Below are 25,660 nucleotides of genomic sequence, written 5' to 3'. Positions count from 1 at the left end.
GTTTAGTATGAAAGAGAAAAAGACATAAATGAATGAATGAACGAACGAACGAATAAACAAAAAAAAACAAAAAACAAAAAAAAAGGTTCAGGGGAGGAAATCCTATAAAATAAGTTAAGGAATCTTTACGTCATGGCGTAAAGGAATCGCTAGCTTGTTTTTCTCGAATTGTTTGGAAACGATCAATTTTTTTTACAGTCTATGAAAACGAACTGCTCGAAAGAACCGACTCGCGGAAATGAATCGGACTTCTTATCACGAGTCGCAACAATACACGTGTTTCCGTTGACGCAGCTGCTAGGCCGGATGTGTTTTCCTTAAATCGAACCGCTTTTATTTTCCTAGTGTGGCTAACGGCTGATATCATTCAAAGCTACAGGCTTTACTGAACGCAATTCAGTGGATATATAACATTTTGAAAAACTGTGTTCTTTGTGTTTCTTTCATACTCTTTCAATAGTCTAAATATTAAACTTGAGAAATGTCCAGGCGAAGGCACAGCGATGAGGGTGATGGTGAGTGGTTAGCGTGTTAGCATGCACGTTGACAGAGATGTGTGTGTGTTTATGCGATATTATTGTGTTTTTTTTTTGTTTACTGTTATGAATGCGAATACAATACTTGCTCACTATAATATGGCAGCCGAAGGGTGCAGTATTTGGCTTCTGTAGTCTGTTTATTTGCATTAAGTTCATTTGCATTTAAAAAAAGCCCAAAGTAACCAATTACATCTTACTTTTTAAGCAGATAGGAAGCTTTCAGATAAACAAAGCTCTTTGAACTTTATTATAATAATACGCAAATCTCCTTTAAAACATAATGACAATAGTAGGCTTGGATCTTTTAGGATTGGTTCTGTATTATTCCAGTAGAGACAGTGACGTTACTTTTTTTGTATATAATAATACTTTGTGCTTCTCAATACCATGTCATTGCACTTTATATTACTTTTATTAAGCATTAAATGTTTATATTTTAACCTACAACCTCATTGCAATAAGGCATCCCTAAACCTTTACTACAAAATGTTTGTCAAAATGGACTATTCTTGTTTTTTAATATTACAAATGTAAATAATTTATTCATGCATGTCCTTATTATTATTATTATTATTATTATTATTTATTAATTCATGTGCCCTCATAATCTTTAATCAGAATAACTTCTCTTCTCCGTGTTTACTGGCGTGAGGGTGAGACAACCTGTCACTCACATGACATCACAGCAATAGCAAATCACATATATACGTCATAATAGGGAAGAAAAGACTATCACAACTTTTCCAGTCATTTATTGACCGAAATATCAACCGACCAATAATAATCAATCGGACAATAGGTGGCTCTTTTTAGATTATCTACATTGGCCGTTAACAGTGTTCCCTTTGCTGAATGAAAATAAATGTTAGTTCTAACTTAATTACAAAATCTACCTAAATCCTCGTAGGAGGACGATATCATCTTTTAATTTCTAGAAGTCACTTGTATAAATACCTAAAATATGTTCGTACTCTTAACTTTTTCATTCCAGCCGGCTCCCAGCCTCACAAACGGAGGAGGACGTCTGAACCCATTGAGATTGAAGACCGCCTGGAGTCGCTGATATGTCGTGTGGGAGAGAAGGTATCAGCTCACATGCCTTGTTTATTAATATGCAGAAGTGCTGTTTAAATTAATTAATTACAATTTACAAAAGACATCTGATTAATATATATTTTTTCTGTGCATGTTTCCAGAGTACGTCCTCCTTAGAAAGCAATTTGGAGGGTCTTGCTGGTGTCCTGGAGGCGGATCTCCCTAATTATAAAAGCAAAATCCTGCGCATCCTGTGTGCTGTGTAAGCGACCTACTCTTTAAATATGCAGTGTAGTTTAATTTTTCTTGAAAAGTGAATCTCACTATGCAGCGGATGTTGTATAACACATTTTGTTTGTTTTGCATAGTGCAAGGCTTTTGCCGGAGAAGTTGACGGTTTACACGACTCTGGTTGGACTTCTCAATGCTCGCAATTACAACTTTGGGGGAGAGTTTGTGGAGGCCATGATCCGACAACTCAAGGAGACACTAAAAGCAAACCTTTACACTGAGGCTCTTTACTTGGTATGTGGTGTTTAGCATTTATATAAAAAAAAAAAGAATAACTTTTGATGGTGTTTGGTTTAATTTCCCATGTGCTCTGCAGGTGCGCTTTCTCAGTGATCTGGTGAACTGTCACGTCATCGCGGCTCCCTCCATGGTTGCAATGTTTGAGAACTTTGTCAGTGTCACACAGGAAGAAGACATACCACAGGTAAACGTGACCTCCGGCTGCCTTGCAGATCACGTTCATAGATAATCGTGAGGCTAACAGATGTGTCCTTACAGGTGCGATCCGACTGGTATGTGTACGTTGTGCTGTCCAGTCTGCCTTGGGTTGGCAAGGAGCTGTACGAGAAGAAGGATGTGGAAATGGATCGCTTGTTTAACCAAATCGAGGGATATTTAAAGTAGGTTCCTCTTTCACCTGTATCATTTCTCCCATTTGACGTATTAACGGTATACGAAAATGCATGAAAAGATGGCATCATTGGCATGAGATGTAATATTCATGGGGAAATAATGTAGAACTTCAGGATTTGATGTTATCTATGATATATTAACCCTGTAAAGCCTGACATATGAAATGCGTTTTTTTTTTTTTTATAGCAGTTTATTAAACATTTAAAATATATATATATATATGTCACTCATAGTCAGAAGAAAAAACTTTTCTGATTAGCTTTTAATGCAAAACAATAGGATCTTCATAACAGTATAGCAGACTACTTGCATAAAATGCATATAAATATCAGTAGTCAGTGTCACAATAATGTGTCATATTAATATGATATTTAAGTAAGGGATAATCCACGGCTAGCCATGCATTAAAGGATTTTAATGCACTACGTAGAGGCGAAGAACCACCCGACGCGAAGCGGAGGGTGGTTGCCTCTACGAAGTGCATTACAATTCTTTAATGCATGGCTAGCCGTGGATTATCCCGCTTATACCTTGGTTATTTGCCAAGTTAAAAATAAGTTAAAGCTGTAACTGATGTTTACAGTGTAATTTTTTAACAGACGTGTAAAAATGACGGTTATTTCTTAAGTTAAGGCTCGTCAGTTCTTGCACTCCGTCCGCTTTAAATAAAGTAGAGCCATCGGATTGCTTTTATTTGAATGAATTCACATTTATTTAAATTCATTATTAAAAGAGAGAGACAGAGAACTGAAGGAGAAGGAACAGAGAGAGGGAGAGAGAGATGCGTGCGCGAGTTACCTGTGTGTGTCGAACTCTTCTTTAAAGTCTAGCAGCTACAGTCCCCTCATTGCTTAAGTTAAGCATATAGCTAACTTAATGATTCTTTAATGGATTTATTACAATTATTTATGAATGACAGGCAACACTGATACAAATTAAACGAAATTCAAAAATCATCCATTTAGCCTACCTAAACGTTTTCATATGCGTCTCTCACTCTGCTTGCAAGTGTATCTGTGTTACTATGGTTACCAATGTAGCGGATTAATTTCGAACTGTAATCAAACTGACTGGAACTACCTGTGCATTAAACGGTTTTACTGCACACCTTCCAGCCAATCAGAATCGAGTATTTAAACAGCCCATGGTATAAATAGTTTTATGAGCAAAGCTCTGTAGGTTTTATTGTGGGGGCAAAACAATAATGCATAGCAATGTAATGATGATTGAGAGATTGTTATAAAGAAATGTTCCTCAACAGCCTGATGTTTCATATATGATAGCCATGATTTTTCTAATAATTATGTATGGATAATCAAGCAAACCTAAGTTGCTTTAGCCCAGTCAGTATTAAAATGTAAATAACAATTTAAGTTATTCTTATGTTTTCTTTATAAAAATCCGTAAACGTTTCTCAACCAAAAGACACATGAATCATGACCTGAATGGGGATGTTTTATAGTTTTACTTCCTAAAAAAAAGTGTAAACTATCAATCAGACGAAATAATCTGACATGTATCAGATTGCAGACAACCGGTTTGGATCATGTTGATAATTTAGAAGCCTTTGAAATGTGTGTATCAAATATGATACAGTAGGTTTTATTGGGTTAAAAACATAAGCAAGTTTCTTTGTCCCTTAGTAATGTGCACTGATGGAAAAGGTGCCAGTTTTGATATCCTGTTCTGTTAAAGCTGCAGTCCGTATATATATATATATATATATATATATATATTTTTTTTTTTATATAAGCAAGTACATCATGAATCCATTTTCCAAACCGTATCTTTGTCTTATCCCGAATCACTACGGTACACCTATAATAAGTGTTTATATTCAGACTGGTTTTAGATATATTTTAGACTGGTTTGGGTCGCACCGCTGCAGAGTATCCCAGTACCTGCGTGACTCGTCATAGACATAAACAGAGAGAAGTAGCTCAGGCTATAATGTTCTTCCGCAAGACGCATGCAGTTCTGTTAAACGCCAAAAGTTACGGACTGCAGCTTTAAATAATGTTGTCAATTATGAGGTTTGACGGCTAAAATGTGGTTATCCTGGTAGAGTACAAAGGAGTCTGCTGTGAAATGTCATGATCTGGGTTTTGCTACAGGCGGCGTCAGAAGATTCATGTTCCCATGCTGCAGGTGTGGACTGCAGAAAAGCCCCACCCACAGGAAGAGGTGAGAGTCAGACCACAGGCTTCATCCAGGGCTGCGTTCCAGTCCAAAATTGTCATGCCCTTCACTCGCTAACTTCCCTCTGTCTCGTTCACTCGGATGTACATCAGTGCCCACTACTGTCAGAACCTTCGCAATAGCCTGAATTGGAACGTGCTAAGCCCTTGATCACTTGGAATCCACTATGGGGTTGATTTATTATTTATTGTTTTCCCTTACGAAATTGTTTAATGCAGCATTCTACATGTATATAGGTCTGTTTGAGTTGTTTATAAAAAAAAATTTCATGAAGTGGAACGCACTTCAAAATGGCGGCAGGGATTCCCAGAGGGGAAGTGCTTAGGGAAGTTCGCAAGTGCGTGTCTAAAAGTGGACTGGAACGCAGCCCTGGCCCCCCACTTTAACTATAAGCACTAACAAAATGCCAGTCACAGTTGTTCTTAACTGGTTTTACTTTAGGACACTGGACAGAAAGTGGCGACACAACACAATAGAAACTAATAACCAGTATTTAATGTAGTCTGAGTTGTATTTTGTTTTGTTCATGTATTTTGAGGATGGGGACATCCTGCAGCCAGTCCATGTTGGCTTCTGTCTAATTTGACTAGCTTCTACAAAGTGACAGATGAATTTGCACCATAGAATTTGATTAAAACCTTGATTAAAAACCTCTGACATCAACAAACAAAAGATATGGAAAGCGCTTTCTCTTCCCTTTTAACAGTTAATAAGCGAAATTATTTGTCAGTGGCCCTTTCAGAACAGACCTGCAACTCACAAATTGAGAACCGATGCTCTATCTTTATACTAAATTAATGTCCTTTCTGTCTCTCTCTGTAGTATTTGGACTGTCTCTGGGCCCAGGTGCAGAAGCTGAAGAAGGACCGCTGGCAGGAGCGTCACATCCTGCGGCCTTATATTGCATTCGACAGTGTGCTGTGTGAAGCCCTGCAGCACAACCTGCCCCCTTTCACACCTCCAGCCCACTCTGACGACGCTGTCTACCCCATGCCTCACGTTGTCTTTCGCATGTTTGACTACACTGATGCTCCTGAGGTACAGTAATGATTTTACATTCAGTTTTAATTTTTAATAATAAAGGTATATTATAAACGCATAAAGCTTGCCACAAAGAACCGGTAAAAGTAATGATTATGAATGCGTTTAAATGTGTCTAAATACGCTGTGAATGTGAATGTGCATTATACGCTGAGATTCGGTTTATTTATGAGACGAACTCCAGTTCACTCGCCGGCGCCTCCATGTCGTGATTCTGCTATATTTAATTCTTATTAAATCCAGGCAATTGGTTCATGAAACATTGATTAAAATTAAGATATAATTAATTCAAAACAAAATTCAATTTAAAGAAAGGCAGCTGTTCTGTTTGAGGTCTCTGTGAAAGTTTTAAATCAGTCTTTGGCCGCTTTCAGAGCGCTCACGTCCGTAACAGAGAACTGACACGTTGTTTTTTCCCTCATAAATGCGAACACGAAAAATAAAATGAATATTATAATGTTTTTTTGTTGGGTCAGACAATGATTACCAAATTTCTCTCTCATATTGCTCCTCATAACCACTGAAAAACAACTTGTCATAAATAAGGTTATAACTAATGTCAACCAGAAAATGACATTAAAGGTTGTTTTTGTTTCATAAATTGGTCTGATTGAATTTGTGCTCATTCTAGGATAGTGTGATCAAGAGCCAAAAGACTTATATGTTTCCGTGGCACAAAAGAAGGAATAAATAACAAAAAGAAAAAACATCGGCATCGGCCAAGTTGTTATGTTAAACATCGGTATCGGTATCGGCCCAGAATTTCCCAATCGGTGCATCCCTAACTGATTTGAAATAGAAATCCTTTGTAACATTATAAATGTTTTGCTGATTAATTTAATTGCCCTTGCTGAATAAAAGTCATTTCTTTAAAATATAAATCTTACTGACCCCAAACTTTTTAACGGCAATGTATAAACAGTTATATTATTTTTATTTTAAGTTTATACTTCATTCATGTTCTTGTTGATGCTGTTGTGTTTAGTTACATGTGTAATAGGGGTGTAAATCGGACAGTTCATCACGATACGATACGATATCGATTCTCTCAGCCAGCGATACGATATTTGCCGATACCTCAAAAAATTCTGCGATACGATTCCGATTCGATTCAGGGCTATATCGATCGATATTTTGATATAATGTTCACACAACCAGTTACGTTTTTATTAACTCACAAATGCAAACAAAATGTATAACATGAACGTTTAATTAAACTCTTTGAAAATTGCACACCCTCTCCCAATTGGGACATCTACAACAGAAGAGATCATTTGCAAGTAGCCTACTCCGTTCTTGTTCATTTTCATAAATCATGTTTTTTTATTATTATTGTGCATTCCAAGTAATATCAATCAAACTGAAGCTGGGTTGGTTTGATTAATAATAACTTAAAAAATACAGGAAAATTACAAAATTAAAGTTAATTGAAAGTATGCTTTAATATGTTAAAAGGTTTTTTTACATTCACATTTCATCTTTCTGAGTCAAACAAAACCAAGTAATTGCTATGATAAATAATACAACACTCAACACTCATTAACGTACACGCAATACAGTGAGCTTTTCCCTCACCACTAAACGAGCCGCTTTAGTAAGGTTCCGTGAAAATGTTTCAGCTTTTATTTTCCTTTTACGCCCCGAAGAAGATATCACGGGTTCATTGAAATTATCCATCCTCGATCACTTTTAGTCAGCATGACGAAACTCCTCTTAGCTAGCGCGTCTTTTCAAAGTGACATCTGACCTGAATACTGCGCGCTGAGTCGCTAAAATGGACTTATCGTGTTTTGTTCACCAACAAGGGTGCGACTGCTTGTCTGTTCCTGCTGTAAAACATGAACTCGCGATGCCTTGACAGCAGACAATACCGTCTTTTGTGAAAAAACTTGTTTAGGATTCAGTCAGTATTTCAGATGAGGAGATTAACGTTATAAAGACACACCGGCAGACAGTATGGTTGGTGAGTAAACGAAAATGTGCGCTTTGGCGGAAGGATGTTACGTGAGAATGTGGAGAGTGTCAAATTAAAGGTGTATATCGATATTTTACGTGTGGAATCGATGCATCGTATCGTTAGACGTTATATCGATGCATCGATCCATATCGATGTATCGTTGCACCCCTAATGTGTAAGTGTGTTAATGTTTGTCTATCACAGGGGCCAGTGATGCCAGGAAGTCATTCAGTCGAGCGCTTTGTGATTGAGGAGAACCTGCACTGCATCATCAAGTCTCACTGGAGGGAGAGGAAGACCTGGTCAGTCATCTGCATTTGCTGATAGGATCAGAGATACTGGGCTGGTTGATTTTGTTTCTTTGAAACCTAGTCTACATACTTGGCCTTCAACTGTTCTCTCTCTCTCTTTCTGTCTTTCTTTTTCTTTCACAGTGCTGCCCAATTGCTCAGCTACCCTGGAAAAAACAAGATACCCCTTAACTACCATATTGTGGAGGTGAATAGCAATGTGATGCTGATCATTTTTATTTGATAATGTGGCAAAAATATTTGTCTTGGATACGGGTCTTGGATTTGTTGTTTTGGTGTAATGCTGTATCTGTGTCTCTCTGTAGGTGATATTTGGCGAGTTATTCCAGCTGCCTACTCCTCCACACATTGATGTCATGTACACTGCGTTACTCATTGAGCTCTGCAAACTACAACCGGGCTCTTTACCACAAGTCGTATCCTTCATACTGACTGAAAGTCATGTGAATTTGTGTTATTAATTGATTCCTCCTACATATTGCGCCTCAGCTCTGACAGGAGGACCCATGTTTAGACTTGTGTAAACATGGGATGAGTGTCCCCTGCTCTTGTAGTTTTCTTTAACCTGCCGTTATTCAGCTCGCTCAAGCCACAGAAATGATGTACATGAGGCTGGACACAATGAACACAACCTGTATAGACCGGTGGGTCCGAATATGAGGTTGAATAGATGGCTAAACCACTCACATTTGTTGACTACATTGGTTTAAATAATATATCTCAATAAATCTAGGCAAGTAAAGTTATCCAGCTGAATTTTCTAAGTGTAAAACTATGATGACAGCGTTTGAATGTAAATAATCCTCATTAAAAAAATGTATAACAGTAAAAATACATTTGAGCAACATTCAGGGGGCCATCACACGGGCACGTTTGCTGCTATCCGAGTTGTTTCTGGCGTCCCCCGCAGTGTTGGTCTGGTTTCACACTCACTTGATTCTTTCGAATTCTTGCGTCATCACAAATGTGCATGATAGCAAACAGAACGTGGGTCAATGTATTGTATTTTTAAAATTAAATTAGTCATATGCGCAGCAGAGTGAACGACACTTGCATCAACTGTATGTGCGTTGCATGAAGGCGGCTATCTGCTGCTCGCAAACGGACTCTTTTGAGGAGACCACTGATTGCGAACCATTCATTTGCTCCTCGGATTGGACTCATTCTGCACAATTACATTGTAGCTCACTTTTGCTTGTATACAAGGTAAATTATCTGTCATCCCTTACATACTGGCATGTATGTAGTGCGCACTTGAGTCCACTCCCAGTTTCTTTCACATTTGCATGAATCGTGTCTCAGTTCCGTTGCAACCGAACTCAGACCACCTCTTACAGCTAGTCTCTTGTTCGGTACCTCGGTGTGCTCCCAGGTCCGCATAACAGCTTTTACATGATCAATTTTTCATGTGAACCGTGCCCCGTTTCAAACTAAACTGCCAGTGTGAAAGCACCCTCAGATTGACTTGAGAAACGTATTCTGCTTTTCAGACTCATCAACTGGTTCTCGCATCATTTAAGTAACTTCCAGTTCAGATGGAGCTGGGATGACTGGTGAGGATGAGCTGTTTACTTTTGGGAATCACATTGATCTGATTCTCTTATATTTGTACAAGCTGTGCATTGTCTCAGTGTATAAGATACTATATTGAAACATTGAACTATGATCTCCTCAGGGCTGACTGCTTGACTCAAGACCTTGAAAAGCCCAAACCCAAGTTTGTTAAAGAGGTTTTGGAAAAGTGTATGAGGTAAATTTCACACACAGTTGCATTGCAGCTTTTTATAATAGCTGCTACTTGTTGTGCTGTTTATTAACAATGAGCGTTGGTTTATAAACCTGCAGGTTGTCGTACCATCAGAGGATAGTGGACATTGTTCCTGCAAGTTTCTCTGTCCTGATCCCTGCTGACCCTGTGTGCTTCTATAAATATGGAGAGGAGAACAGCTGTATGTTCAGATGCATGAACACATCTGTGATTTAATGCATACATTTGTATTTATGTGTGTGTGTGTGTGGGCATGTATGCACTGAAAAAAGATTGAAGATTTTGTTAATTTTACATTCTCAACCAGTGACAACCAGCAAGTTTTACAATGATTTTAACAGCTATATTATGTAATATTATAGTACAGTTGTGATATTGCTGTGTAATGTGACTCTTTTTTTGTTTGTTTCTTTTTTTAGCCTCATTACCAGGATTTGCTGTGACAACTACAGTGGGTAACGCTATCAAAAACAGGGCGTCTAATGAGGAGATTCTTATTGTTCTAAAAGACGTCCCTAATCCCAACCAGGATGATGATGATGGTGGGTCTTTCTTTGGTTTAGTGCATAAGTCACTTGCCAATTATACTCTTACATCATTAGTCTAGGGCTATCAGTTGATTTTTAAAAGGTTATATAATTATTTATGTGATGTGCTTAACTAACAATATATTTATGATGTATTTACATAATGCGTTATTGTGGCAGATGAGGGGTCAGTAAGATTTCCTTTTAAATAAATTAAGGATGTCCCGAGCCGATCTCAAGGATCGGTATCAACTGTCCTGAGCCCGATCCGTTATTTTGTCAGCTGTCACGCAGGTGTTGTGCAGTAGGTGGCGGTGTGCACCTTAGTGGGTTTGCCAACTGCCAATAAAAGGAAAAGAAGCTGAAATGTGCATTGCTGTGTTCGAAATCGTCCCCATACCCTCATTTACTATTCCCTACATTATTTCACAAATATAGTCCACTTGAAGGAGTTGATGAAAACAAGTGAGTGAATTCGGACACTGAGTGCACCGGAAGGGCTTTTGATTTTGCGTAGTTTGTGCTTGCGTTTTAATCATCATTTGAAACTTCGCAAACTCTCATGGAAACTATATATACAGTAAACCTTAATTGAACAATTTAATAATCAATTAAAAAGGGAATTTATACCTGCATAATATTACGCTGTAGCCACATTGGACCTGCGGTTTGAAAAATAGATGGATGGATGATTCAGGTGCGGGCGCCATCTTCTGGTCACGACTCTTACAGTGCATTTAGGGTATTCTCTTGCCATTGAGCGTAACACAGTTGTACACTCGTTTTTGCTTTGCATTGTGGGATTAAATGAGTGCACTCGATAACGTCCACTATGGTTTCAGACACCACTATAAATGGCTGTTCCCTCAAATAGTGCCCAGTTTAAGGATATAGGGGGCGATTTCGGACACAGCCCGTGTGTGATGTGCGAGAACCAATGTGGTCTGTTCTAGCATGTCACACACGCACGTTTGAGCTTTTGTTCAGCATATTTGATGCACACTTTTGTAACGAATCACTTGAAAGTAATTTATTTACTTAATTCTTTATCTGCCGTCAGACTATTTGAGGTGTTTTTGCCATAACACGTTGCGTCTTGATTTGGACTCGACTGACAGATTGGCATTCTGATACCGCGAGCTTCATGCTTTCTTACCATATCTCTACTTTTTTTGTTGTTGATGCAATTATTCAGATTATTGTACAAATAAAATACAGGACATTTATTTTTTTAGTAGTCCCATAACTGAGACCACTCAAGTTGATTTACAATGTCTACACTGTCATATATAAAATGGGTCTATAAATATAATTACTGTAGTGATTATTCTAATGGAGTTACTCCATAGTGATAGACATTTGAGCCCCTGAGGCCCTGTAAACAGTGTATTTGAAGTGTGCACCAAGCACTGGGAATTTCAAGCAAATGCTGTTCTTTTTAAACTTTCTATTCATCAAAGAATCCTAAAGTATCAACATTGATGATAAGAAATGTTACTTGTGCTCCAATTTTATATGTATAAAAAAAATGCAGCTTTGGAGAGCATAAGAGATTTATTCTAAAAGCATTCAAAAAACATACCGACTTTATTAGGTTATTAGAAAGTTCTTTTAGTCATAAAAGGAAAGAATTATGTCATTATACTTCGAACTTGGCAATGTGTGCTATGAGTATTAGGGTGGTCCTTATCAAGTCCAATTTTTTTTTTTTTGCAAAATGTTAGTGTCTTAACCTCTTAAACTGTTCCTTTTAACTTCAAAATTTGAAATATGCAAAAATGTTGACAAAAAAATGACATTTAGAGGTAGCTCAATCATGTGGAAGATTGCCTATGTTAAGCTGTGCGGTGTTATTGTGATATGCAAGTAATATTAAAAGTTGCTGCAAATGAACTACATTTTATTGAAATCAGAGCAACACTGACATGACAACAATGACAACAACCTAAAAAAAAGCACAACATTTTCAACAATCCCTCATTTCTGATGCTCAGCAGCCAGTGTTGACCTTTTGCAGTCTGGATAGATCCGTCGGTGATCTTCCACCACATGAAGGAGAAACTGCAATTGTTCTTCAGAGTGTGTGAGATAGCCATTGTATTCTTGAATCAGAGCCACTCCTCTCTCGGCGTGATCATTGACTACTTTCATTGCATGTATGGTTGCCTGTGCCTCCTGATAATCTGCTTGATTCGGCCAAAGTTCCGGGTCAATTTCAAGGAATGTAATGTAATTTTTTTTAACCAAAAAATGTGCTCTAAACCCAAACAATAACCAAGGTGATCATCAATAGAAATATGTATTGATTCCACCAGGAAAGGTAAATCTGCTAAACCGGGTCATGGATGGATTAATTTGGATTTAGTTTCTCCAATAAGTAAACTGAGATATGTTTCTAAAATACATATTTAGGAATATATGGTGCATTAGATGCTTTTATGGAGATTTTTTGGGGAATTTTACTAGCCAGGTACAATACCAATTCAAATTATCTGTTTTTACGAAAATCATCAAAATCTCAGAAAGTTTAAAGCTATTGAGCTACCAGTAATTATTATGTTACTGCCATAAAAGTTGGCATGCTGTATTTTCTTATATAAAGGAACAATTTAAAGGGTTAAGAGCATGACAATTGGAGACTTTAAAAATAAGGACCACCCTACTGAGTATTGCTGGCTTTTGTGAACAATTGCTTGATGTTCCTCCTTTGAATGTCTCTTTGAATAAAAGTGTCTCCTATGTGAATAAATGTAAATGTGTGGTGTTCTGTATCTAACCACACTTCTCCTCTATGTCCAGATGAGGGCGATGGCTTCAACCCTCTAAAGATTGAAGTGTTCCTGCAGACGCTGCTCCATTTGGCTGCAAAGTCCTTCAGTCACTCCTTCAGTGCCCTGGCCAAGTGAGTAACTCCTGCCAAACCCCACACAGGCCTGCCAGCGGCTGGCTCCGCGTTCCCTCTCCTTCTGCTCACAAAAGGCGCCTGTAATTGCTAAAAGCACAGATCATTGAGAATGTATCAAAGCTTGTAAAATGCTCAGGTGTTTTCTTCTCGTAAACGAAGATGGGCAAATTTCTTTCCTCTCTCAGGTTTCATGAGGTTTTGAAGGCCCTCACAGATTGCGATGAGGGGAAACTGCACATCCTCCGGGTTCTGTACGAGTTCTGGAAGAACCACCCACTGGTGGGATCATTCAGACTTCATATTTTATTGTCTTATTGCATGTCATTCGTGGCATCTGTGGAAGCTCATGTCGTGAATGTACTCTTTCAGATGATCTCAGTGTTGGTGGACAAGTTTATTCGGACCCAGATCGTGGACTGTGCGGCCGTGGCCAACTGGGTGTTCTCTCCTGAAATGGCTCATGATTTCACCAGGTATACCTCAGAGCACACTCAGACACACTTACATGTGCAGGTGAGGTGACTGCAGCTGGAATTGATTTACCTTCATTGGGCCTTTGCAGGTTTTATGTGTGGGAGATTCTTCATTCAACCATCCGGAAGATGAACAAGCACGTGCAGAAGATCCAAAAAGAGCTGGATGAGGCAAAAGAAAAGCTGGAGAAGCAGCAGAACAAAAAGGTAGAAGAAAAACACATCTTTTGACTGCCAAGTCACGTGTGAACATGGGCTTCGCAATTCCGATCTTTAGGATTGACTGTCCTCACTGTTACTTTTTTAAGGGTTTAAGTTGCATCATTTGTTTGGGCAGGGCAGTTAATATCCGAAATGTTTACATTGGTTGCTGTATTAATACCGTTGGAGTCGGCCTAAGGCCAACAGACTTTCTCATTCAACAATAACTGCGAGTAACTGTTAGTGAGAATACACAAGACAGACAACTGGAAATTTGGCTTCTGGTCATGTCAGTCACAATGTTTAGCCACAGTGCTGAATCCTGTACGTCCCTGAGACAACATATGTCTACTTTATTGTTTTGTACATGCTACCGAGAGTCCCAGACACTACTATCCCAAAACTACTTCCAGTCAGGCTAACTAAAATTTCTAATAGATAGAAAATGGGTTTCAAATATCACACTATACAGTTCTGTTATTTATTGCTTTCAAAATTGGGTTTGGGTTGGCAGTGCTTTTGTTTTTATTTTACATATTTTTTCATTTGTGTATATACCTTTTTAATATTTGTTTTTTTTTTCTTCTGTATGTTATTTTATTTCTATTTATTATTTTATAAAAGTAAATAAAGCCAAGTATGTATATAATTTGAGAGAGCAAAGTTAGTCCTTTGGAAATTACATTACTACATTTCTTAAATGTACATTTTTAAAAGTAAAAGACTACAAAATCTCTTTTTCTTTGCTCCAATATATTCATTTTAATTGTATTTATTTGCTTATCGAGGAGAGGACAGTGAGTCTTTGAAGTACACTGTATTGAAGTATATCTTCATAAATAATTTGAGGGAAACAGCATAATAAATGTACCTTTAAGGGAAATGTTTACAAAATGATTCTGCACCATTATTTCTAAAATATTTTTGTTCATTTATTTTAGAAGATACTTATACTTATCTCTGCAAGAAATGGCAAGCTGAATGGGATCAGTGTAATACAAAAAAAAAACTTAACGAAATCAATCCTGTGGTTGGTGTAAAATCATTTTGAAAATTGCTGGGATCATATTACCTGCAGACGCTGTGGAATAGGGCACTCCAGACTAACTCATTTGTTTCTGTTAATGGACGATCCTCCTTTATGTCCCTCGTGCCAGAATCCATTATCACTGAAGTATAGTTTGATGAACTGTGATAGATTGAACTCTGTTAGAATTTCAGTTGACTCTCATGAATAGATTTTTAATGAAGAAAGACCAGATCTAGTTTTAGAAGTTTTATCTACAAAAAGATAAAATTTGAATCGTTCTTTTTTTTAAATTCTCTTTCTCATCATGAATATAGCCAGGCATGGTGTTAAACTATAAACAAACAAACAGAATATTTTTTTGTAACAAGTCAGTATGAGTGTGTGTGGGTCCTTTTAAAAGCTCTGCTTTGTTCCACTAACGTTAACTACTGAGAGCGCGCTGGAGCCAAGTGTGTTCCTGAGATCTGAGGAGGTTTTTGTTTTCTGTAGCAGCGGGATAGCGGTGATGAAGAGGACATGGAGAAACAGAACAGTGAGGATGAGGAGGGTCAGTTGGAGGAACAGATTGAGAAGCTGCAGGAGAAGGTCGAGTCGGCCCAGAGCGAACAGAAGAACCTTTTCCTTGTCATTTTCCAGGTGCGCCCATGACAATGCACATCCATTTTACCTTTTTTGTTGGTAAATTATAATTTTTTTATAGAGGCTTCAGAGCTACAGTACATTTAAAAAAAAGCTGCTAAAGATACATCCTTGGTAATGACACAACTCCTTTTAAAACTTATTCCTTTTTGTCAGGAGAGAATACATGTTACATTCTTTTCATGTCTTTCTCTCTTAGTTTGCCTTTTGTGTTTCATTATGATATGTGAAGACAGTGCCTGGAGCTAAGAGATGACAAAAGAACTGTTTTTATCTCTCTCTCTCTCAGCGCTTCATTATGTTACTGACAGAGCACCTGGTTCGCTGTGAAACGAGCGGCGTAGACATCAACACCACCTGGTACAAGAACTGCATCGAGAGGCTGCAGCAGATCTTTCTCATGGTAGTCCTCATCCATTTGTTTGCTGATCTATATTGTGTGAATTATTTTTATTTTTGTGGTCATATAACAGCCCTTATTAATTGCCTTCAATCTTCATTGTCACCCACAGCATCATGTGATCATCCAGCAGTATATGGGCACCCTGGAGAACCTGCTGTTCACCGCTGAGCTCGACCATCACATCCTGACTGTTTACCAGCAGTTCTGTGCTCTTCAGCTCTGAGATCCCACAATGCATCACTTCAGACTGTCACACCTGCCTGTTTAGTGACATCCATCGGAATAATTGGAGATGGCTTGCTTCAGTAGTGATATTGGGAAATATCATACTTATTTTGGGGCCCTTGATGTTTCTGTAGTGTTTTTTTTTTTTTGTCGTTTCTTTTTTATTTTATCGATTGTCCTTTGCTCTGTGGTAAGTGTCGATCTTTTTAAAAAGCCCAGCGTTTAGAAAACCGAGTTTTGTTTTACTCAAGCAACCATGGTATGAAACTACTCGGCTGTATTTTTATGCGTTTTATGTCATTTCGATTAAAAAATAGAGGTCGAGTTGGGTTACAAGTGATTCTGCATTATCAAAGGTTTGCCTTTGTAAAGAAGATTGAGGTCTTTTGCCAATGTAATGCCATATCCTGGATGATGAAATGTCTTCCTCTTTTCTTTTCTTTTTTTTTTTTTTTTTACAAAAATACAAACAAAAAAACAGGACTGCTTATGTCTTTTGTTCTTGCATGCATCTCACCATATCAGAGTGTGGATTAGAAAATAGTGATTGGGATTTTACAAAAGCAAATCCATGTCAAATCAATGATGTTTGATTGTTCTTAACAGTGTAAACAGAAAATGAAACTCTTAACATCATTGTGGACGGACTTTTGCTTTCTTTGGGTATGATTAACAATTGTTTTGAGAACTCTTCATACGATCAAGATAAAATATAATAGACAGAGGTGTGTATTGAGTGCACAATGACTTTTTTTCTTCCAAAAACAGTATTCTGGATTGTATAAAATTTATTTTATTACAAACAAACAAACAAAAAACTAGCAAATGCTTTGGTCAAGTTAGAAGAAATAGATAGACGTTTGGTAACAGATCATGCACAGTATGTGCTTTGAATGGGTCCTTGGCACCTTAGCTTATTGTACATTATCACGCTTGTTACATTGCTAAATGAATCAATTTACCATGAAATACTGATTAAAAAGGATATTACTTCACTAGAGTGAGAAGAGAAACACAGTTGTTTGAGAAACAAAACTTGCAGTGAAGGAGATAATGGTCAAATATACAGTTTAGCAGTCATACAAAACTTTTTGACCGCACAAATTGAGTATTGCATAAATCTGTAATATGTGCAACAATACCATAGTTTAAATGATAGCATAACGATGTACAGAATGGTTACTCGTACCCAGCAATCTTTTATTTCTGCTCTTAAGGTAGAAAGTCAGTCCTATGGACATTTTATTGCACTCAAATAGACATCTAATTTCATAAAATAACCAATAGCTTTAGTTGCTAACTTGCCTTATAAAATAACTATATTGTCAAAATAAAAATTGCCTAGAAATCTTTCTGTACCCTGTAATGGAATAAAAACATTTATACATAGAGATTAAAATTGCATAAAACATTTGGTTTTGGATTAAAGTTTGTACCTTTATCTATTCTGTTTCTTTAATGGAAACAGAAATGTTTTTGTGCGTATAAGATTTTTATGTATCATTAATGGCGGCTGAGATGGCACCACTTCTTGAGTAAAACAAACTAGCATTTAAGGCACATATTTTCAGTGTTAACGAGGTAAGTGTCTTTTTAAAGTGTGCGTAAACACTCATCTGTGGTTTCTCTGCCTGTCTCTTTATGCATCAGTGCTGTTTGCCCAGGTGTCTCCTCCTGTTGACTGGTCTGTCACTGTCTTTGGTGAGGCTGTGGCTTCCGCGCGGAGTCTCCGGTAATCCGTGTGGAAAAAGACAACAAAGCAGCAGGTGCCCAGAGCACACAGGCCTGCCATCACCAGCACTGGCACTATCAATGTGTGTTTGTGTGAGAGTGTGCAAATAGGAGAGAGAGAGAGAGAGAAAAACAAATGAATGTCTGGAGCTCAGCCCAACTCTATCATTAACTCATCAAGGGACCAGGAAAAGCCGGAAGGCTGGATTAATTTGGACATGTTCCCATTTTAAATGTTTTCCCTAGTACCCACACAGTGGGTTTAGTTTATCTAGAAAGATGAAATGAAAATAGTTCACTAACCAACAACACTAGAGTTGCAAAGCATGGTGGGAGTCATGACTCGGTGCAGGGAGGAAACTAATCGCCATTGGAATACTGCCATGCTTTTTCAGCATACTGCACAGTGGACACTGAGCACGGCATGCTATCTTTCAGGAAACAGTGTGTTTTCATTTCAAATAAGTGCATCACTCACCTGTCCAGCTCAAATTGGCATCCGCTCCAGTTGCACATACGGATAATGAAGAATCTGCTATTGGTTTGGCCAGAGCTTGAAGCAGCAGCATATAGAGGGCGGCCTGAATTTGTCTGATCAAACATCACATTAAACACATCAGTTTAGTCTATAATAAAGAGCTAAAGAGAAGAGGTTTAGCCACAGCATTGGTTTAAAAAACAAAACAAAAGTCACCCAGATACGAAGATCAATCCAGAGGATGTTGCTTCACCCACAGGGTATGAGCATTCAACTCCGAGCTCCATGGCGATGGGATACACAGAGTACCCGAACAAACCGAACCACGCACATACTGCAGCAATGATCAACTTCTGCTCACTTAACTGGGAAACCTGATGGACAGCAGGACGACAACATCTCAGGCCAAGCACTCATTAAAAACACTGGGATCGTTCGCTATACTCACCACAGCAAAAACAGAGCAGCCCAGAGATGTCAAACACATGTTTATTTTAGTGACTTCTGTAAAATGCTTGGTCTTGTCCACATACAGGCCCAGGAGAAAGGCGCCCAGAACACCGAAAACAATGGAAACTGCACCGCACAGTCCTGCAAAGTCCTGTCACATTAAAAACGCAGAGACAAAGTTAATTTGACTCGACAAAGCTAACACTAATAATGACACTACTAATACTAATTCATCTATCTATCTATCTATCTATCTATCTATCTATCTATCTATCTATCTATCTATCTATCTATCTATCTATCTATCTATCTATCTATGCTGTGTATATGTTTATTATGAGGGGGGTGTCTCAATCAGCTCATGAATCAGTATATCGTGTGTACAAGAATCTGGGCACCAGACTACACGTTGGGACAGTGATTACTCAATTTGACTATGTACAGCGATTTAGATTTTATGTGTTATGCTGTGTAAACACATTGATCTGTTACATATCCTTACAACGTTTAAGCCGAATATTAATTATAAATGTTAACTAGATGTGTTCACTACCTGTCTAGCGATGCGTGTTTATGATGACATATAAAACGGTTTGTCTTTTTTAATCTTCTATGGCATGTCATTTATATTTATTGACTAGGCTGGTGCGTTTTATGTTTTGCGCTCCAGTAATGAGACGACATTTCCGGTAAGGGAACATAGTGAGCATTAATGCTCCCTGGTTTTTGCGGTGCATTGTGGGATTTTTCAGGGAGCGAACGTTCCAGTGCACTGGAAGGATTTCGCGATTGAGACAGCTCCTAAAATGGCCGACTCTCTGATCAGTGCCCTGATTGACATGCACCCTATGTTTTTCAAATGTTTTTACACATTTGATTTTAGTCATTCAGAAGATTATGGAACAGGCTGGCTTTAGAGTTTGAGGTAAACGTGTGGGTTTTTGTGTTGGCAATAATGCCGTGTTGGGTTCTTACATTTGAGTAGCCCTTAACACAAAGTATCTGCTCCAGAAAGGTGGAAAAGCAAGTGAATATTCCTATTCCTGAACCAAAACACACCAGCAGGACCATATATGCTTTGTTCGTCAGTAGCTGGAAATAAAAGTGACAGAATACAGTGAATCTCAGACAGCTTTACAAAATGTAAGGAAACTAAATGCCATTTAAATGCAATTTAATCAGAGGCTGTTTCATACATTTTTGAAAAATGCTAATTAGTCAAGCAGTAAAGAGTTGTTGTGAGATGTTTATGCCATGTTAGTTTGTTCAGAAGTGTGTGTAGTAACGTTACCAGTTTCACCCCCTGTAGAAAAGGTTCAGAGCTGGAGGTCACCACGCTGGCGGAGGGGGGTGTCGGGGGAACGCGTTCTCGGATCCCCACTGTTGCTAGGAAACAGGCTACGGCGGCAGGTATGGCATATATAAAGAGCTACAACCCAGACAGACGACGGGACTGTTAGAGATCATACAAGAATTGAAATTCGTTTGTGACCAAGTTCTGACATAAGCGATCTTACCAGCATAACAAGATTATTGGTGTAACTAATTATCATGGGAGAGAAGATATTCGCAAAGAGCAGCCCAACAGTATTTGCTGGAGAACAAAAGAGAAGAATATTAGCATTCTACATACATACAAATGAATACCATGTAAAGCATGAGCTGTGGGTGAATAGGTTACCCATGGAAGCCATCATGTTAGCTGTGGCCCTCTGGTGATCGGGGAACCAGAGAGCTGCCAGCTTGGTGGGGGCAAAGATGATCAACGGCTGGGCGAAGGCACACAGCGTCTGGCCGCCCATGACCATAGGGAACACGGCCCGCTCTGGGATGCATTTCAGCACGCCAACGAGACGCAGGACACTGCCCAACATGTTGAGCCAGGAGCCCATGATTAGCTGTTTCAGAAGATAGGAAGGAAGTAAAGTATAAGGGCCTATAATGCGAGAAACAGGTCAGTCTAGAAACACGTTTTTATACGTCCATCCGTCCAAAAGACGCGAGACGTGAGCACAATGGTTAGAGACGTCAGTCTAGTTCGTTTACATTGAAAAACAATGGAAAACTAGCGCAGTGGAATGGAAAACGTGTTCTGTGTGACTTTCACTTTCCACCACAGGAAGAATCTGTCATTTTTCTTATATGTCATGAACATTTTCACCAGGTTCTTTCAGTTTCTCACCACATCCTTTAGTGGAAATTATGTTTTAAATGTTATAATAATTGATAATAATAAATGTTTAAAATAAATAAACAGGATAAAATGGATTAATCTTTTGTTAACACAATTAAATAATATATTCAAATATTTTATTTTACATAATGAAGTTGTGCATAACTTGACAAAATGACAAGTACACTAACTTTTGAGAAAACTTTAAAAGTCAGAAGTGGGTCGCAGGCTGGACCAATAACACTTTTTTCAAGAAAAAAGTGCCGTCGGTAAGTTTAAAGGAATGTGTTTTAAAAAACTAAAAAGACTTTGGACTAATTCACTGTAATTTCACTGAAAACTATATGATCCGTTATTACAGACTATTATATGACCTTCACTTTAACCTTCATGTTTTAAATATGGCACGGTGTCACACTACAATGGTAGGCCTAACCAAAATGTCTGCCAAAATAAGACATGCATTATTGCTTTACTATGGCTTTTACAGTAGGAACAATAACTTTAATAATGGTATTTGGCAAAAAAAACAGTCCTTTTTGTTCTATAACAGATGGTAAACAAAACTTAAAGGGATAGTTCACCCTCAAGTTGTTCCAAAACCCCATTGACTTGGGAGTATATGGGAGGCAATGGGGCCCATCAACTCTTTGGTTTCCGACATTCTTCAAAATATATTCTTTTGTGTTCAGCAGAAGAAAGAAATTCATACAGGTTTGGAACAACGTGAGGGTGAGTAAATGATGAAAGAATTTTCATTTTTTGGTGAACTATCCCTTTAACTATATTCTCTTTATTGTCTTATGGTAGAGAGTAATATGGCTCTGTATACCGAGAAGCGCAGTCCCAGTGTGTCCAGTACCCATGTTGTGACGAAACTGAAAAAAATGGCAACCACCACATAGACTAGCGACAGCCAGTCGACAAGGTTGAGAGAGACTCGCAGATACTGTGCTGTCTGGTCGGCCACGGGTGCAAAGGTCAGCCACGACTGCGGAGAACACAATAAAAACAAAGGTTTAGCTGCACATTGAGTTATACAGATGCATAGTTCACAACAATACAACATATAAGACAACGCTTTATTTCTGTTGCTGTCTTGACACGGCTGAATTGATCAAATGCATGAGACAGGAACAGCTTGCTCATATGACACAAAGTCTCAGTTCAACATTTAACTGCTGAAGCTGCAAAACCCAGAAACCACAGGTCAGAAGGGGCCCTCACATGAGCTAAACATGACAAACACAGTGTGAACGAGCAGCAGGGGTTCAAATCGTACTGAGAAGTTATACTTCAGTTCAGAATATGGGATTTGAAGGATAACAAAAAGTAGACTACCCTTAAAATTTAGTAAAATGAGTATCCACTTGTACTAGAGTTGTAATGAAGAAATGAAAATGGACGGTTCTTGTTTTTATGGAATATTGCAGTATTTATTATATATGATTTATCTGTGCACATAACTTTTTTTAATTCATGTGCCTTGTAATCTTTAATCAAAATAACTCCCCCTCCCTCTTGCAGCGACATCTCTTCTCTTCTCTGATGACATGTTTACTTGCGTGAGGGCGGGACAACCTGTCACTCACATGACATCACAGCAATAGCAAAACACAAACATCCAATCAATTCCCAAATGGACAAAATCAAGTCCCGCCCTACAGTTTTGCTTGTTGGAGAAGCCGCTTAACTCACAATTGCGAAGAATAGACTATAGCAACTTCCGTTTCATGTTGACTTTAAGTACTTTACACCCTTGAAAAGCATTATTTGCAGTGCAGAGGCCATTTGCAGTGTTTTTGATTGTTCATTTACACTGTTGCACACAAAATCCTTTATTTGTTTGCTATGAAGAATACTATGTATGCAGCAGCGTGACAGATGGCAGTCAGCTGATCCCAAAACACAATACAGTCGTTTCATGCACCACTGCACAACTTACTGGGATGCTGTTTCGCATTAATTCAAATGCAGAGATGCTGTTTTCACAGTCAGTGTAGAAATCCTTTGTGCACTTTGTGTAACACAAGATGCTTTCCTAATATGAACTGCCATTGCTGATTGTACTTTAAAATTCCTTCTTAACACATGCACGGGACTACACTTCTGAACCGCATCCACAGGTTTAGGCTGTTATCAGATTTCCTCAAGATTGTAATCTTTAAATAAACCCAGAATTACACCATCTGCTAAGCTTTACCACAGTGTGCCAAGACACGATGTACATTTCTCGTATTTCAGATGAACAGCTTTGGATCTCTTGGCCTTTTAACACATATACAATGGTGTCCGTGCAAATGACAAGTCCCACTGGAGCCACGGGTGCGTGATTAAGATTGACAAGCCCCTTTCTGGCACACGCCCTCTTCAGAGATAATAGCCTCAGGGGGACGTATCCATGTCCTCCTACAGCTGGGCTATTAGGAGGACCCTGTTATGACCCTGTAGACCGAAGCCCCTAGTGGAGTGTGTGAACATTTCCTAAATCGTTTCAACACTGGCAACAGGTATAATAAATCAATAGTTGTAATTGAATTTATATGCAGATTAACTGACTCAGTTTTTACATATATAAGCCTAACAAAAAATGTCAATATGGTTTAGTTTACATCACAGCTGTGAAACAAGATTTGCTACCAGGCAGGTGGTTATCAGGGGGAGGGACATTCTCAGCGGAAACATTTATTGGACAAAAAAATGTATGGAAATCATCAATGTTTTTAATCATTTTACAGGAAGAAAAAGACTGTAAATTGAGTTTTGTTAAATATGAATAGGCCTACACTAGGTGAAAGCTATTGTTGAGATTAACTAAAGGCCACAAAACCTAAATGTTAATTTCATTGGGTGTTTAAAGTACACCAATTGTGAAACCCTGGATGAGGGGTTTCGTGACGTCAGTAAAAACGAAAGTTGTTTGTAGAGGCGGAGTAATTCAGATTTAGCAATTCCATCTTCAGAAATCAATTCAGCTTTTTTGGCATATTTCTACTTGCAGAATATTTTGATGAAAGATTTCGAAGACAAACAAAGTTTTTGGAACAACGCGCACACATGAATCGTATACAGACCAGAAACATTAAGCACATTTCGTGTGTGGAAATATTCTGTTAGCATCACTGACTTTGGTTAACTAAAACTTAAGTTTTGACATTAACTTTGTAAATGAATGGTTATAACATAGGCCTACCTACCACTGCGTTAGAACAATTAAGCAGGCAGAGAACAAATAAGAGGAACCATCTCCTTTTGTAAACTTTAAACTCGACAGGAGCGTTTCTTCCGTCCAGGTGAGACCGAACATCTTCACTCGAGCTCCCGATGAGCGCTTCAGTCTCCGCGCTTCCGTCATCCATGATGACAAACCCGAACCTCAACCAGATCACATTAAGTGAGTTGCAAAACTCTTCAAATGTCAAACTGTCCTGAGCGGTGTATCCATTTGGGTCCAAAAACAATTCTGTCGATAATCTACACAAATCAATAAGTTCACCAGTTTCATCTCCAAGCGTTTCCAGGCAGTGCACTCTTTAAATTCAAGAGCAGGTCTACCTCAGACCATTGTTATGGTTTTGGTTTCGCATATAAGCCGGTGAATGAGAGTTCAGAGTTGTTAGGCGGCTTCAACATTACAACATCCAATCCACAATCACATCACCACTCCCTTCAACCCGTGACTCACTGTCATAGCGCCGGTCGGGTTCTCTCCTGAAACTCCATTATCTGCCTGGAGTTTGGTCAGCATCAGGAAAAGAAAGCTTTTTTAAATGTTTTTCCAAAAAAATCTGATTCTAAGAAATACGCCAACACTACATTTATTTAGGCTACATCAGTGTCATCTCATGCAAAGACTTATTGATCCAGGTCTTTATGTTTGTTTAGTGGGCCTATTATTAAACAGAATCCTTACGAAAATGAACAATGGTTTTACAAAAACAAAAATGAACAATGGTTTTACAAAAACAAATCAAAAACATGGTTGCTATAATTAAACCACAATTTAACCATGGTTTGCTATTGATAAACTTGTTTATTTAATATTAACTTAATATTTCCAATAAATTAAAGGGAACATGTTTGTTTGTTTTTTCTTTTCTTACTATTTTAATGGAGAAAATGGAATGGAGAAAATAATTTAAAGCATCTTAAATGACCTTCGAGTTTGTCGCAAATTTAAGGAATGTTTTGTAATGGGATACATATTGTTATTTGTAATTATAATTAGTTAATAATTAGAAGTTTTTACTAGAATCAATATACATTGAACAGACCATGCCAAAATTATGACATTGCGGTATGATTTTACTAAATGTTGGAAACAGTTATTCCCTTGGACCGTGAGATAAGCCCAAATCGTTTAAGCCTATTTGATGTGCTATTTGATTATTTTTTTTATTTTTTTTACGTCGCGAGAGACAAAAGAGTACCATACTCTTGGAATGTGCTTTTTTATTGTAGTCTATTATTTGTAGTGACTTAACTAATTTGTAGTAACAACTAATTTAATGTAAATTAAATTAATAATAATATATTATATTATGTCATTTATGTTAAAAGTCGTAATTTAAGCATAACCACTCAATGTAATTTACTAAGATCCATGTAACTTTTCAAATGAATGAAGCACATTAATGAAAGTATAATCCAA

The 25,660-nt window shown here is 38.0% G+C and overlaps 2 protein-coding genes across 2 annotated transcripts; one reads left to right on the top strand and one right to left on the bottom strand.

Annotated features, from left to right (window-relative positions):
* The first annotated feature begins 276 nt into the window (after positions 1 to 276).
* On the top strand, positions 277 to 16,818 carry ncbp1 (nuclear cap binding protein subunit 1). Its single transcript, XM_084430281.1, has 23 exons — positions 277 to 515; positions 1,531 to 1,622; positions 1,736 to 1,836; positions 1,943 to 2,099; positions 2,182 to 2,289; positions 2,364 to 2,485; positions 4,613 to 4,682; positions 5,520 to 5,735; positions 7,900 to 7,997; positions 8,130 to 8,193; positions 8,312 to 8,422; positions 8,586 to 8,650; positions 9,497 to 9,559; positions 9,682 to 9,756; positions 9,852 to 9,955; positions 10,194 to 10,316; positions 13,101 to 13,203; positions 13,392 to 13,485; positions 13,576 to 13,679; positions 13,769 to 13,886; positions 15,400 to 15,546; positions 15,839 to 15,952; positions 16,062 to 16,818. Exons 1-23 carry the CDS (start codon positions 482 to 484, stop codon positions 16,173 to 16,175), a joined length of 2,397 nt encoding a protein of 798 aa, XP_084286407.1. The 5' UTR covers positions 277 to 481; the 3' UTR covers positions 16,176 to 16,818.
* Positions 16,819 to 16,949: 131 nt separating this feature from the next.
* slc49a3 (solute carrier family 49 member 3) lies at positions 16,950 to 24,652 on the bottom strand. Its single transcript, XM_084430282.1, has 10 exons — positions 24,207 to 24,652; positions 21,842 to 22,000; positions 20,518 to 20,734; positions 20,354 to 20,430; positions 20,128 to 20,265; positions 19,812 to 19,928; positions 18,835 to 18,987; positions 18,603 to 18,760; positions 18,387 to 18,499; positions 16,950 to 17,983 (listed from the first exon to the last, which is right to left on the bottom strand). Exons 1-10 carry the CDS (start codon positions 24,366 to 24,368, stop codon positions 17,817 to 17,819), a joined length of 1,461 nt encoding a protein of 486 aa, XP_084286408.1. The 5' UTR covers positions 24,369 to 24,652; the 3' UTR covers positions 16,950 to 17,816.
* Between the last annotated feature and the right edge of the window lie 1,008 nt (positions 24,653 to 25,660).

The sequence above is a fragment of the Rutilus rutilus genome (assembly GCF_951802725.1).
Source record: "Rutilus rutilus genome assembly, chromosome: 14".
Lineage (NCBI taxonomy): Eukaryota > Metazoa > Chordata > Actinopteri > Cypriniformes > Leuciscidae > Rutilus > Rutilus rutilus.
This window is presented reverse-complemented; position numbering and strand designations above follow the sequence as displayed.